Here is a 16,953-nt window from a genome sequence, read left to right as displayed (position 1 = left end):
CATTCCACAAGTGAACTCTGTTATCACAGTCAATTGTAGAGAGCTTCTTTCACGTCAGTAACAACCAGTACAGAGATAATTAAGGAACATTAACCGTTGACGTGGCGTGAAGAGTTGGTGTTGTGAGGCCCCTGGAGTGATACGGGCGGACGGGCCCACCTCACTCCGGGGCCAGTCTCCACCACTTGGTAAACGACCACAACACAACCCGTTTTCTACCACTCTCCATTTTCTTTGTTCTCGTTAACCGCTCCTATTTATTCAAGGTCACTCCAGCCACGATTTTGTTTGACCATATTGCTTTATTAATTAATAAAGTGGCATCACAGGTGTGTTCGGTGAAGTCAGTGAGTATTATTGATCGAAGTTGATGGCCGCTTGCCGGAGCGAGTCGTGGAGGCTACCTCCACTGTGTGGCAGGGCTCTGCTGCCTCAACCTCCACTGTCTGCCTGGGCTCTGCTGCCTCAACCTCCATTGTCTGCCTGGGCTCTGCTGCCTCTACCTCCACTGTGTGGCAGGGCTCTGCTGCCTCAACCTCCACTGTCTGCCTGGGCTCTGCTGCCTCAACCTCCATTGTCTGCCTGGGCTCTGCTGCCTCAACCTCCATTGTCTGCCTAGGCTCTGCTGCCTCAACCTCCACTGTGTGGCTGGGCTCTGCTGCCTCAACCTCCACTGTCTGCCTAGGCTCTGCTGCCTCAACCTCCACTGTCTGCCTGGGCTCTGCTGCCTCAACCTCCACTGTCTGCCTGGGCTCTGCTGCCTCTACCTCCACTGTGTGGCAGGGCTCTGCTGCCTCTACCTCCACTGTCTGCCTGGGCTCTGCTGCCTCTACCTCCACTGTGTGGCAGGGCTCTGCTGCCTCAACCTCCACTGTCTGCCTGGGCTCTGCTGCCTCAACCTCCACTGTCTGCCTGGGCTCTGCTGCCTTAACCTCCACTGTCTGCCTGGGCTCTGCTGCCTCAACCTCCACTGTCTGCCTGGGCTCTGCTGCCTCAACCTCCACTGTCTGCCTGGGCTCTGCTGCCTCAACCTCCACTGTGTGGCAGGGCTCTGCTGCCTCAACCTCCACTGTCTGCCTGGGCTCTGCTGCCTCAACCTCCACTGTCTGCCTGGGCTCTGCTGCCTCAACCTCCACTGTCTGCCTAGGCTCTGCTACCTCAACCTCCATTGTCTGCCTGGGCTCTGCTGCCTCTACCTCCACTGTGTGGCAGGGCTCTGCTGCCTCAACCTCCATTGTCTGCCTGGGCTCTGCTGCCTCAACCTCCACTGTCTGCCTAGGCTCTGCTGCCTCAACCTCCACTGTCTGCCTGGGCTCTGCTGCCTCAACCTCCACTGTCTGCCTAGGCTCTGCTGCCTCAACCTCCACTGTCTGCCTAGGCTCTGCTGCCTCAACCTCCATTGTCTGCCTGGGCTCTGCTGCCTCAACCTCCACTGTCTGCCTAGGCTCTGCTGCCTCAACCTCCACTGTCTGCCTGGGCTCTGCTGCCTCAACCTCCACTGTCTGCCTGGGCTCTGCTGCCTCAACCTCCATTGTCTGCCTGGGCTCTGCTGCCTCAACCTCCACTGTGTGGCAGGGCTCTGCTGCCTCAACCTCCACTGTCTGCCTGGGCTCTGCTGCCTCTACCTCCACTGTGTGGCAGGGCTCTGCTGCCTCAACCTCCACTGTCTGCCTGGGCTCTGCTGCCTCAACCTCCACTGTCTGCCTGGGCTCTGCTGCCTCTACCTCCACTGTGTGGCAGGGCTCTGCTGCCTCAACCTCCACTGTGTGGCAGGGCTCTGCTGCCTCAACCTCCACTGTGTGGCAGGGCTCTGCTGCCTCAACCTCCACTGTGTGGCAGGGCTCTGCTGCCTCAACCTCCACTGTGTGGCAGGGCTCTGCTGCCTCAACCTCCACTGTGTGGCAGGGCTCTGCTGCCTCAACCTCCACTGTGTGGCAGGGCTCTGCTGCCTCAACCTCCACTGTGTGGCAGGGCTCTGCTGCCTCAACCTCCACTGTGTGGCAGGGCTCTGCTGCCTCAACCTCCACTGTGTGGCAGGGCTCTGCTGCCTCAACCTCCACTGTGTGGCAGGGCTCTGCTGCCTCAACCTCCACTGTGTGGCAGGGCTCTGCTGCCTCTACCTCCACTGTGTGGCAGGACTCTGCTGCCTCAACCTCCACTGTGTGGCAGGGCTCTGCTGCCTCAACCTCCACTGTGTGGCAGGACTCTGCTGCCTCAACCTCCACTGTGTGGCAGGGCTCTGCTGCCTCAACCTCCACTGTGTGGCAGGGCTCTGCTGCCTCAACCTCCACTGTGTGGCAGGGCTCAACTCTTACAGTGTTGTAAGGTGATCTACACGGACCTGGCTCAGGCTCCGGCCACGACAGACTCGGTTGTGTATATATCCTTTAACCTCATGCCTCTCTTCATATAGCAGTGGAGTAGGTACCCGGGAGTTAGTCGACCGTTTTGTGTGTGTGTGTGTGTGTTTGTGTAATTACCTAAGTGTAATTACCTAAGTGTAGTTACAGGATGAGAGCTACGCTCGTGGTGTCCCGTCTTCCCAGCACTCTTTGTCATATAACGCTTTGAAACTACTGACGATCTTGGCCTCCACCACCTTCTCACCTAACTTGTTCCAACCATCTACCACTCTGTTTGCGAAATTGAATTTTCTTATATTTCTTCGGCATCTGTGTTTAGCTAGTTTGAATCTATGACCTCTTGTTCTTAAAGTTCCAGGTCTCAAGAAATCTTCCCTATCGATTTTATCAATTCCTGTTTCTATTTTGTACGTAGTGATCATATCACCTCTTTTTCTTCTGTGTGTGTGTGTACTCACCTATTTGTGTCTGCAGGATCGAGCATTGACTCTTGGATCCCGCCTTTTGAGTCATCGGTTGTTTACAGCAATGACTCCTGTCCTATTTCCCTATCATACCTAGTTTTAAAATTATGAATAGTATTTGCTTCCACAACCTGTTCCTTCAGTGCATTAAATTTTTCCACTACTCTCACGCTATAAGAAAATTTCCTAACATCTCTGTGACTCATGGAAATAACATGGAAAATAGAGCTCAAGGGGAAGATGGTCCAAGACATGTTGGAATACGGAAAAGTGCAAGGAGGCAGCAGACAAGTTTATCCCCGCCCAAAAGGAAACAAATTAAATGGAGATGAGAACCCCATGGTTTAATCTGAGATGTAAACTAGCTAAGCACTTAAGTAAAGGAGCCGGGAGAAACTATAGAAACAACAGGACACTGTTATTTCTATAGTTTCTATAGACACTGTGTTATCTATACTAAGAAGAGAGGCAGAAGGGGATATGAAAACGATATAACAAGCAAGGCAAAGACTCAACTTAAATGGCTGCACAGCCACATCAGGAGAAAGACAACAGTGAAAGAACAGGTAATGAAACTGAGGATAGGGGCAGTCAGATTCACTACAAACGACAACGAAGTGTGTGAGGAACTCTATAAGAAATTCCAGGAAGTCTTCACAGTAGAGAATGGAGAACTTCCAGAGATAATAGAAGGAATAGTTAACCAGGCACCACTAGAGGAGTTTGAGATTACCAGTGTGGATGTAAGGAAGCTTACATAGAGTTGGATGTAAGCTTCAAGCATAAGAGTTGGATGAGACAAAGACTATAGGCCCAGATGGAATATCACCATGGATACTAAAGGAAGGAGCAGAAGCACTGTGTTTGCCACCCTCCATAGTGTATAACAAATCACTGGTAACAGGTGAACTACCAAAAATTTGGAAGACGGCAAAAGTAGTCCCGATATACATGAAGGGGGATAGACAGGAGGCACTGAACTACTGCCCAGTGTCCCTAACTTGCATACCATGCAAGCTGATGGAGAAGATTGTGCAAAAAAAAGCTAGTAGAATATCTGCAGCGAAGGAACTTTGTGACACAATATCAACATGGTTTCAGGGATGGCAAGTCCTGCCTCACAGGATTGAGTTCTATGGTCAGGCAACAAGAATAAAAATAAGAGGGATGGGCAGACTGCATATTTTTGGAATGCCAGAAAGCCCTTTGACACAGTATCACATAAGAGACTAGTGCGAAAGCTGGAAATGCAGGCAGAAGTGAAAGGGAAGGTACTCCATTGGATAAGGGAGTACCTAAGCAACAGAAGACAGCGAATCACTGTGAGGGGTGAGGTCTCAGATTGGCGAGACGTCACCAGTGGAGTCCCGCAGGGTTCAGTCCTTGGACCCACACTGTTTCATATATATGTAAATGATCTCCAAGAGGGTATAGAATTATTCCTCTCATTGTTTGCTGATGATGCAAAAATTATGAGGAGGATTAAGACGGAGGAAGACAGTATGAGGCTACAAGATGACCTAGACAGACTGAGTGAATGGTCCAACAAATGGCTACTGAAGTTCAACCCGAGTAATGTAAAGAAATAAAACTAGGCGGTGGAAACAGGAGGCCAAACACACGATACAGAATGGGAGATGAAGTCCTTCATGAAACGGGCAGAGAGAAAGATCTAGGAGTTGATATCACACCAAACCTGTCTCCTGAAGCCCACATCAAAGTAAAAAATCGGCGGCGTATGCGAGGCTGGCTAACATCAGAACTGCCTTCGGGAAACTGTGCAAGGAATCAATCGGAACCTTGTATACCATATATGTAAGACCAATCCTGGAGTATGCGGCCCCAGCATGGAGCCCGTACCTTGTCAAGCACAAGACGAAGCTGGAAAAAGTTCGGAGGTATGCCACCAGGCTAGTTCCAGAACCAAGAGGCGTGAGTTACGAGGAAAGGTTACGTGAACTGCACCTCACGTCTCTGGAAGACAGAAGAGCTCGGGGAGACATAATCACCACATACAAAATTCTGAGGGGAATGGACAGAGTGGACAAGGTTGGATTATTTAACACTAGTGGTATACGCACAAGGGGGACAAGCTGAGTACCCAAATGAGCCACAGACACATTAGAAATGATGTTTTCAGTGTCAGAATAGTTAGTAAATGGAATGCATTAGGAAGTGATGTGGCCGAGGCTGACTCCATACACAGTTTCAAATGTAGATATGATAGAGCCCAATAGGCTCAGGAATCTGTACACAAGTTGATTGACGGTTGAGAGGCGGAATCAAAGAGCTAGAGTTCAACCCCCGGAAGCACACATAGGTAAGTATAACCAGGTGAGTACACACCCCAGCCCGTCGTCTCAAGCGTTGACAGCGTCACTAAACTGGTCCCCCGCCCTGGATGGAGGAAGGATTAGAGAATATCAATCTCATTATAGCAGATGGGACGTGGTTACCAGACTCGCTCACTCAGCTTACCTCTCTCTCTCTCTCTCTCTCTCTCTCTCTCTCTCTCTCTCTCTCTTACTCTCTCTCTCTCTCTCTCTCTCTCTCTCTCTCTCTCTCTCTCTCTCTCTCTCTCTCTCTCTCTCTCTCTCTCTCTCTCTCTCTCTCTCTCTCTCTCTCTCGCTCTCTCTCTCTCTCTCTCTCTCTCTCTCTCTCTCTCTCTCTCTCTCTCTCTCTCTCTCTCTCTCTCTCTCTCTCTCTCTCTCTCTCTCTCTTTCTCTCATGAAGGCAGTGATGGGTTTAGAGTTAGGGAGCGGGTAAGGGCGTATTGGAACCCTGGAAGCCCCCGGGTGAGCTGCTCTCCTATAATTACCTGAGGAAGCCAGTTGGGTTACTGACCACAGGAAGGGACAGGTGAGGCCGGCCTCCCCACACAGGTGTCACCTGCACACATATACTCTCACACCACCAAGACCTCCTTCTGTGTACGTGTAATGAACGAGTGTGTTGGAGTGAGAGGAAGTTAGTGCCATCCACAGCTTTATGTGGTGAGGGGACACAACAGAGGCTGGCTCTCACCAGATAAACACAAAAAACAAACACACACACACGCTCGCTCAAGCACCCACAACAAAGTTGGACACAGTTCAGAATTTTGCCTCCGGACTAGTCCCAGAGCTGAGAGGCTTAGTTAATAAAGACTCATGCCTCTCCTCTCTCGCCTTTAATAAAGACCTACTAAAAGACATCTCTCTTAGAGACCCGAAAGTTTCACCAGAGACGTGATTGCCACATACAAAATACCATGAACTCAGGATAAATTACATGGTAGACAAGGGAAGAGAAGCTGACACGAGAGCTACACCAATAAGGAAACAAAGTACCAGAGCGAGCTCCGGGGTTATTAAATAGTGTGCGTCCATGTCACATCTATACTATAAGAGCAACTCAGCCTCCGAATTGACAGTACGTTTTAATACTAAGTGTAATAAGTACATTTCCTTACTGTCATACATAGTACATAATTGCACTTATGGGGCTGTTGCATTTACCTCCCCATTTATTTTCCTTGTTTTCTGTTAAGACACTTAGAATTTTAGGATGAAGTTTCAAGGTTAATTTCGCTGTACACAAGTTTTAAATATCAGGAATTTCTTTTTAAGTTTTATTAAACAATAGAGATTTTATACATAATTTGAAAATATCCTGAGTTACTTTACAATTTATTGAAATATTTTAGTTTTGTTCTATTTGTTTTATAAAACTGTAATATCAATATAGTTATAGGTTAAGGAGTAATTGTAATTAAGAAGCAATAAAATGCTAATCTTCAAAAACTTAGACAGTTAGGTGAGGTCGAGGTTTTCTATTCAGCTTTTCAGGTAAACTCATATATTCACAATATATTTGACAGTACGGTTTAATACTAAGTGAAAATAAATACAATTCCTGACTGTCATACATAGTACATAATTGCACTTATGCAACTGTTACATTTACCTCCCCATTTTTGGAGGATGGGCTGATAAGAGAGAGCCTCTGCTTGTCTGGCCAATCCTTGGGGCTAGCGCCACCCAACTTTGCATGAGGAATGGTCTGGTGTACGGGATGGACATAGACTGGCTGCGGTCGGCCTAAGTTTAATATTTGTAAATCCTTTACAAATATTAGCGAGGATGGGGAGTTCAGAGAACTATCTTAAACTGGTCCTAGAGATGCGAATCATGACTTAGGCCAATAAAATAACTGAGTTTCGCGTTACTAGAGAAGCGAAGAAACGGGGAAGACGTGATTACCACATACAAAATACTCCGGAAAATCCACAGACCGAGTGACACGGGAGGAGGAGGAGGAACCAGAACCAGCTAGTCCAGGGTAATGCTCCTTAATTAATGATCCAGAGCAGTTTTAGGAAGAAGATCTTCACGTGTGAGTAGTGAGGAGGAATGACCTAAGGCGGGGCGGAGGCTGACTCTACACACAGATAAAAGAATATATACCACATAATTCAAGAGCTTAGAGGAAAACTACGCCTCTTTAGTGAAGGTTAAGCCAGGGCACATGAGCTGAAGTCCGACCTCAGTTGTATTTGTTTTAAAGACAAGCGATAAGACTTTACGTCTGTGGAGCAGGTAAGACACTTAAGTGGTCCTCGTGCCGTGGTGGACCACACCGCTGGACCACTGGCATGGCCCGCCTAGCCACACCGCTGGACCACTGGCATGGCCCGCCTAGCCACACCGCTGGACCACTGGCATGGCCCGCCTCGCCACACCACTGGACCACTGGCATGGCCCGCCTCGCCACACCGCTGGACCACTGGCATGGCCCGCCTCGCCACACCACTGGACCACTGGCATGGCCCGCCTCGCCACACCGCTGGACCACTGGCATGGCCCGCCTCGCCACACCACTGGACCACTGGCATGGCCCGCCTCGCCACACCACTGGACCACTGGCATGGCCCGCCTCGCCACACCGCTGGACCACTGGCATGGCCCGCCTCGCCACACCGCTGGACCACTGGCATGGCCCGCCTCGCCACACCGCTGGACCACTGGCATGGCCCGCCTCGCCACACCGCTGGACCACTGGCATGGCCCGCCTCGCCACACCGCTGGACCACTGGCATGGCCCGCCTCGCCACAAATTACAACCAAGTTCACAATAGACCACATCCATGTCATAATATTTATGAGGCGTGAGACCTCTGGCCACACTGGTGGTCCTGGGACACACACCCTGGCCACACTGGTGGTCCTGGGACACATACACACCCTGGCCACACTGATGGTCCTGGGACACACACCCTTGCCACACTGATGGTCCTGGGACACACACACACCCTGGCCACACTGATGGTCCTGGGACACACACACACCCTGGCCACACTGATGGTCCTGGGACACACACCCTTGCCACACTGGTGGTCCTGGGACACACACCCTGGCCACACTGGTGGTCCTGGGACACACACACACACTGGCCACACTGGTGGTCCTGGGACACACACACACCCTGGCCACACTGATGGTCCTGGGACACACACCCTGGCCACACTGGTGGTCCTGGGACACACACCCTGGCCACACTGATGGTCCTGGGACACACCCTGACCACACTGATGGTCCTGGGACACACACCCTGGCCACACTGGTGGTCCTGGGACACACCCTGACCACACTGATGGTCCTGGGACACACACCCTGGCCACACTGATGGTCCTGGGACACACCCTGACCACACTGGTGGTCCTGGGACACACACCCTGGCCACACTGATGGTCCTGGGACACACATCCTGGCCACACTGGTGGTCCTGGGACACACACCCTGGCTACACTGGTGGTCCTGGGACACACACCCAGGCCACACTGACGGTCCTGGGACACACACCCTGGCCACACTGATGGTCCTGGGACACACACCCTGGCCACACTGGTGGTCCTGGGACACACACCCTGGCTACACTGGTGGTCCTGGGACACACACCCAGGCCACACTAACGGTCCTGGGACACACATCCTGGCCACACTGATGGTCCTGGGACACACACCCTGGCCACACTGGTGGTCCTGGGACACACACACTGGCCACACTGATGGTCCTGGGACACACACACCCTGGCCACACTGATGGTCCTGGGACACACACACACACCCTGGCCACACTGATGGTCCTGGGACACGCAACCGGGCCACACTGATGGTCCTGGGACACACACACCCTGGCCACACTGATGGCCCTGGGACACACACCCTGGCCACACTGATGGTCCTGGTGCACACACCCTGGCCACACTGATGGTCCTGGGACACACACACACCCTGGCCACACTGATGGTCCTGGTGCACACACCCTGGCCACACTGGTGGTCCTGGGACACACACCCTAGCCACACTGATGGTCCTGGGACACACACCCTGGCCACACTGATGGTCCTGGGACACACACCCTGGCCACACTGATGGTCCTGGGACACACACACCCTGGCCACACTGATGGCCCTGGGACACACACCCTGGCCACACTGATGGTCCTGGGACACACACCCTGGCCACACTGATGGTCCTGGGACACACACCCTGGCCACACTGGTGGTTCTGGGACACACACCCTGGCCACACTGATGGTCCTGGGACACACACCCTGGCCACACTGATGGTCCTGGGACACACACCCTGGCCACACTGATGGCCCTGGGACACACACCCTGGCCACACTGGTGGTCCTGGGACACACACACACCCTGGCCACACTGATGGTCCTGGGACACACACACACCCTGGCCACACTGATGGTCCTGGGACACACACACACCCTGGCCACACTGGTGGTCCTGGGACACACACACCCTGGCCACACTGATGGTCCTGGGACACGCAACCTGGCCACACTGATGGTCCAGGGACACACACACCCTGGCCACACTGATGGCCCTGGGACACACACCCTGGCCACACTGATGGTCCTGGGACACACACCCTGGCCACACTGATGGTCCTGGGACACACACCCTGGCCACACTGATGGTCCTGGGACACACACCCTGGCCACACTGATGGTCCTGGGACACACACACACCCTGGCCACACTGATGGTCCTGGTACACACACACACCCTGGCCACACTGATGGTCCTGGGACACACACCCTGGCCACACTGATGGTCCTGGGACACACACCCTGGCCACACTGATGGTCCTGAGACACACACCCTTGCCACACTGATGGTCCTGGGACACACACCCTGGCCACACTGGTGGTCCTGGGACACACACACACCCTGGCCACACTGATGGTTCTGGGACACACACCCTGGACACACTGGTGGTCCTGGGACACACACACACCCTGGCCACACTGATGGTCCTGGGACACACACACACCCTGGCCACACTGATGGTCCTGGGACACACACACACCCTGGCCACACTGATGGTCCTGGGACACACACCCTGGCCACACTGGTGGTCCTGGGACACACACCCTGGCCACACTGGTGGTCCTGGGACACACACCCTGGCCACACTGGTGGTCCTGGGACACACACACCCTGGCCACACTGGTGGTCCTGGGACACACACACCCTGGCCACACTGATGGTCCTGGGACACACACCCTGGCCACACTGATGGTCCTGGGACACACACACACCCTGGCCACACTGATGGTCCTGGGACACACGCCCTGGCCACACTAGTGGTCCTGGGACACACACACCCTGGCCACACTGATGGTCCTGGGACACACACACACCCTGGCCACACTGGTGGTCCTGGGACACACACCCTGGCCACACTGATGGTCCTGGGACACACACCCTGGCCACACTGGTGGTCTTGGGACACACACACACCCTGGCCACACTGGTGGTCCTGGGACACACACCCTGGCCACACTGATGGCCCTGGGACACACCCTGGCCACACTGGTGGTCCTGGGACACACACCTTGGCCACACTGCAGTGGTCCTGGGACACACACCCTGGCCACACTGATGGTCCTGGGACACACACACACCCTGGCCACACTGATGGTCCTAGGACACACACCCTGGCCACACTGATGGTCCTGGGACACACACCCTGGCCACACTGATGGTCCTGGGACACACACCCTGGCCACACTGGTGGTCCTGGGACACACACACACCCTGGCCACACTGGTGGTCCTGGGACACACACCCTGGCCACACTGATGGTCCTGGGACACACACCCTGGCCACACTGATGGTCCTGGGACACACACCCTGGCCACACTGATGGTCCTGGGACACACACACACCCTGGCCACACTGATGGTCCTGGGACACACACCCTGGCCACACTGATGGTCCTGGGACACACACCCTGGCCACACTGATGGTCCTGGGACACACACCCTGGCCACACTGATGGTCCTGGGACACACACCCTGGCCACACTGGTGGTCCTGGGACACACACACACCCTGGCCACACTGGTGGTCCTGGGACACACACCCTGGCCACACTGATGGCCCTGGGACACACCCTGGCCACACTGGTGGTCCTGGGACACACCCTGGCCACACTGCTGGTCCTGGGACACACACACACCCTGGCTACACTGGTGGTCTTGGGACACACACACACACCCTGGCCACACTGATGGTCCTGGGACACACACACACCCTGGCCACACTGGTGGTCCTGGGACACACACCCTGGCCACACTGATGGTCCTGGGACACACACCCTGGCCACACTGATGGTCCTGGGACACACACACCCTGGCCACACTGATGGTCCTGGGACACTCACACCCTGGCCACACTGATGGTCCTGGGACACACACACACACTGGCCACACTGGTGGTCCTGGGACACACACCCTGGCCACACTGGTGGTCCTGGGACACACACACACCCTGGCCACACTGATGGTCCTGGGACACACACACCCTGGCCACACTGATGGTCCTGGGACACACACCCTGGCCACACTGGTGGTCCTGGGACACACACACACCCTGGCCACACTGGTGGTCCTGGGACACACACCCTGGCCACACTGATGGCCCTGGGACACACCCTGGCCACACTGGTGGTCCTGGGACACACCCTGGCCACACTGCTGGTCCTGGGACACACACACACCCTGGCTACACTGGTGGTCTTGGGACACACACACACACCCTGGCCACACTGATGGTCCTGGGACACACACACACCCTGGCCACACTGGTGGTCCTGGGACACACACCCTGGCCACACTGATGGTCCTGGGACACACACCCTGGCCACACTGATGGTCCTGGGACACACACACCCTGGCCACACTGATGGTCCTGGGACACTCACACCCTGGCCACACTGATGGTCCTGGGACACACACACACACTGGCCACACTGGTGGTCCTGGGACACACACCCTGGCCACACTGGTGGTCCTGGGACACACACACACCCTGGACACACTGATGGTCCTGGGACACACACACCCTGGCCACACTGATGGTCCTGGGACACACACCCTGGCCACACTGGTGGTCCTGGGACACACACCCTGGCCACACTGATGGTCCTGGTACACACACACACCCTAGCCACACTGATGGTCCTGGGACACACACCCTGGCCACACTGATGGTCCTGGGACACACACCCTTGCCACACTGATGGTCCTGGTACCCACACACACCCTGGCCACACTGATGGTCCTGGGACACACACCCTGGCCACACTGATGGTCCTGGGACACACACCCTGGCCACACTGATGGTCCTGGGACACACACCCTGGCCACACTGATGGTCCTGGGACACACACACACCCTGGCCACACTGATGGTCCTGGGACACACACCCTGGCCACACTGGTGGTCCTGGGACACACACACACCCTGGCCATACTGATGGTCCTGGGACACACACACACCCTGGCCACACTGATGGTCCTGGGACACACACACACCCTGGCCACACTGATGGTCCTGGGACACACACCCTGGCCACACTGATGGTCCTGGGACACACACCCTGGCCACACTGATGGTCCTGGGACACACACCCTGGCCACACTGATGGTCCTGGGACACACACCCTGGCCACACTGGTGGTCCTGGGACACACACACACCCTGGCCACACTGGTGGTCCTGGGACACACACCCTGGCCACACTGATGGCCCTGGGACACACCCTGGCCACACTGGTGGTCCTGGGACACACCCTGGCCACACTGCTGGTCCTGGGACACACACACACCCTGGCTACACTGGTGGTCTTGGGACACCACACACACACCCTGGCCACACTGATGGTCCTGGGACACACACACACCCTGGCCACACTGGTGGTCCTGGGACACACACCCTGGCCACACTGATGGTCCTGGGACACACACCCTGGCCACACTGATGGTCCTGGGACACACACACCCTGGCCACACTGATGGTCCTGGGACACACACACCCTGGCCACACTGATGGTCCTGGGACACACACACACACTGGCCACACTGGTGGTCCTGGGACACACACCCTGGCCACACTGGTGGTGCTGGGACACACACACACCCTGGCCACACTGATGGTCCTGGGACACACACACACCCTGGCCACACTGATGGTCCTGGGACACACACCCTGGCCACACTGGTGGTCCTGGGACACACACCCTGGCCACACTGATGGTCCTGGTACACACACACACCCTGGCCACACTGATGGTCCTGGGACACACACCCTGGCCACACTGATGGTCCTGGGACACACACCCTTGCCACACTGGATGGTCCTGGTACCACACACACCCTGGCCACACTGATGGTCCTGGGACACACACCCTGGCCACACTGATGGTCCTGGGACACACACCCTGGCCACACTGATGGTCCTGGGACACACACCCCTGGCCACACTGATGGTCCTGGGACACACACACACCCTGGCCACACTGATGGTCCTGGGACACACACACACCCTGGCCACACTGATGGTCCTGGGACACACACACACTGGCCACACTGATGGTCCTGGGACACACACCCTGGCCACACTGGTGGTCCTGGGACACACACCCTGGCCACACTGATGGTCCTGGGACACACACTCTGGCCACACTGGTGGTCCTGGGACACACAACCTGGCCACACTGATGGTCCTGGGACACACACACACTGGTCACACTGGTGGTCCTGGGACACACACCCTGGCCACACTGATGGTCCTGGGACACACACACACCCTGGCCACACTGATGGTCCTGGGACACACACACACTGGCCACACTGATGGTCCTGGGACACACACCCTGGCCACACTGGTGGTCCTGGGACACACACCCTGGCCACACTGATGGTCCTGGGACACACACCCTGGCCACACTTGTGGTCCTGGGACACACACACACCCTGGCCACACTGGTGGTCCTGGGACACACACACACCCTGGCCACACTCGTGGTCCTGGTACCCACACACACCCTGGCCACACTGATGGTCCTGGGACACACACCCTGGCCACACTGATGGTCCTGGGACACACACACACCCTGGCCACACTGATGGTCCTGGGACACACACACACCCTGGCCACACTGATGGTCCTGGTACCCACACACACCCTGGCCACACTGATGGTCCTGGGACACACACCCTGGCCACACTGATGGTCCTGGGACACACACCCTGGCCACACTGATGGTCCTGGGATACACACCCTGGCCACACTGATGGTCCTGGGACACACACACACCCTGGCCACACTGATGGTCCTGGGACACACACACACTCTGGCCACACTGATGGTCCTGGGACACACACACACTGGCCACACTGATGGTCCTGGGACACACACCCTGGCCACACTGGTGGTCCTGGGACACACACCCTGGCCACACTGATGGTCCTGGGACACACACCCTGGCCACACTGATGGTCCTGGGACACACACCCTGGCCACACTGATGGTCCTGGGACACACACCCTGGCCACACTGATGGTCCTGGGACACACACCCTGGCCACACTGATGGTCCTGGGACACACACCCTGGCCACACTGATGGTCCTGGGATACACACCCTGGCCACACTGATGGTCCTGGGACACACACACACCCTGGCCACACTGATGGTCCTGGGACACACACACACTGGCCACACTGGTGGTCCTGGGACACACACCCTGGCCACACTGATGGTCCTGGGACACACACCCTGGCCACACTGATGGTCCTGGAACACACACACACCCTGGCCACACTGGTGGTCCTGGGACACACACACACCCTGGCCACACTGGTGGTCCTGGGACACACACACACCCTGGCCACACTGGTGGTCCTGGGACACACACCCTGGCCACACTGATGGTCCTGGTACACACACACACTGGCCACACTGATGGTCCTGGGACACACACCCAGGCCACACTGATGGTCCTGGGACACACACCCTGGCCACACTGATGGTCCTGGGACACACACCCTGGCCACACTGATGGTCCTGGGACACACACCCTGGCCACACTGATGGTCCTGGTACACACACCCTGACCACACTGATGGTTCTGGGACACACACACTGGCCACACTGATGGTCCTGGGACACACACACCCTTGCCACACTGGTGGTCCTGGGACACACACCCTGGCCACACTGGTGGTCCTGGGACACACCCCCTGGCCACACTGGTGGTCCTGGGACACACACCCTGGCCACACTGGTGGTCCTGGGACACACCCCCTGGCCACACTGGTGGTCCTGGGACACACCCTGGCCACACTGGTGGTCCTGGGACACACCCTGGCCACACTGGTGGTCCTGGGACACACACCCTGGCCACACTGGTGGTCCTGGGACACACACCCTGGCCACACTGGTGGTCCTGGGACACACCCCCTGGCCACACTGGTGGTCCTGGGACACACACCCCCTGGCCACACTGATGGTCCTGGGACACACACACTGGCCACACTGATGGTCCTGGGACACACCCTGGCCACACTGGTGGTCCTGGGACACACACCCTGGCCACACTGGTGGTCCTGGGACACACACCCTGGCCACACTGGTGGTCCTGGGACACACCCCCTGGCCACACTGGTGGTCCTGGGACACACACCTCCTGGCCACACTGATGGTCCTGGGACACACACACTGGCCACACTGGTGGTCCTGGGACACACACCCCCTGGCCACACTGATGGTCCTGGAACACACACCCTGGCAACACTGATGGTCCTGGTACACACACACTGGCCACACAGAGATGGTCCTGGGACACACACACTGGCCACACAGAGATGGTCCTGGGACACACACCCTGGCAACACTGATGGTCCTGGGACACACACCCTGGCCACACTGATGGTTCTGGAACACACACCCTGGCCACACTGATGGTCCTGGAACACACACCCTGGCCACACTGATGGTCCTTGGACACACACCCTGGCCACACTGATGGTCCTGGAACACACACCCTGGCCACACTGATGGTCCTGGGACACACACACTGGCCACACATGATGGTCCTGGAACACACACCCTGGCCACACTGATGGTCCTGGGACACACACACTGGCCACACAGAGATGGTCCTGGGACACACACACTGGCCACACTGATGGTCCTGGGACACACACCCTGGCCACACTGATGGTCCTGGAACACACACCCTGGCCACACTGATGGTCCTGGAACACACACCCTGGCCACACTGATGGTCCTGGGACACACACCCTGGCCACACTGATGGTCCTGGAACACACACCCTGGCCACACTGATGGTCCTGGGACACACACCCTGGCCACACTGATGGTCCTGGAACACACACCCTGGCCACACTGATGGTCCTGGGACACACACACTGGCCAACAGATGATGGTCCTGGACACACACCCTGGCCACACTGATGGTCCTGGGACACACACCACTGGCCACACAGAGATGGTCCTGGACACAACACACTGGCCCACACTGGTGGTCCTGGGACACACACACTGGCCACAGCGATGGTCCTGGACACACACCCTGTGCCACACTGATGGTCCTGGGACACACACACACTGGCCACACTGGTGGTCCTGGGACACACACACTGGCCACACTGATTGGTCCTGGGACACCACCACCCTGGCCAACACTGATGTCCTGGGACACACACCCTGGGCCACACTGATGGTCCTGGAACACACACCCTGGCCACACTGATGGTCC

The 16,953-nt window shown here is 56.4% G+C and overlaps 1 protein-coding gene across 1 annotated transcript; it reads right to left on the bottom strand.

The window, feature by feature from the left end:
- Positions 1 to 344: 344 nt before the first annotated feature.
- Positions 345 to 1,532, bottom strand: LOC138367447 (probable serine/threonine-protein kinase kinX). The gene has a single exon (XM_069329102.1). It carries the CDS (start codon positions 1,530 to 1,532, stop codon positions 345 to 347), a length of 1,188 nt encoding a protein of 395 aa, XP_069185203.1.
- Positions 1,533 to 16,953: the final 15,421 nt, after the last annotated feature.

This window comes from Procambarus clarkii, chromosome 22, assembly GCF_040958095.1.
Source record: "Procambarus clarkii isolate CNS0578487 chromosome 22, FALCON_Pclarkii_2.0, whole genome shotgun sequence".
Classification (NCBI taxonomy): Eukaryota; Metazoa; Arthropoda; class Malacostraca; order Decapoda; family Cambaridae; genus Procambarus; species Procambarus clarkii.
This window is presented reverse-complemented; position numbering and strand designations above follow the sequence as displayed.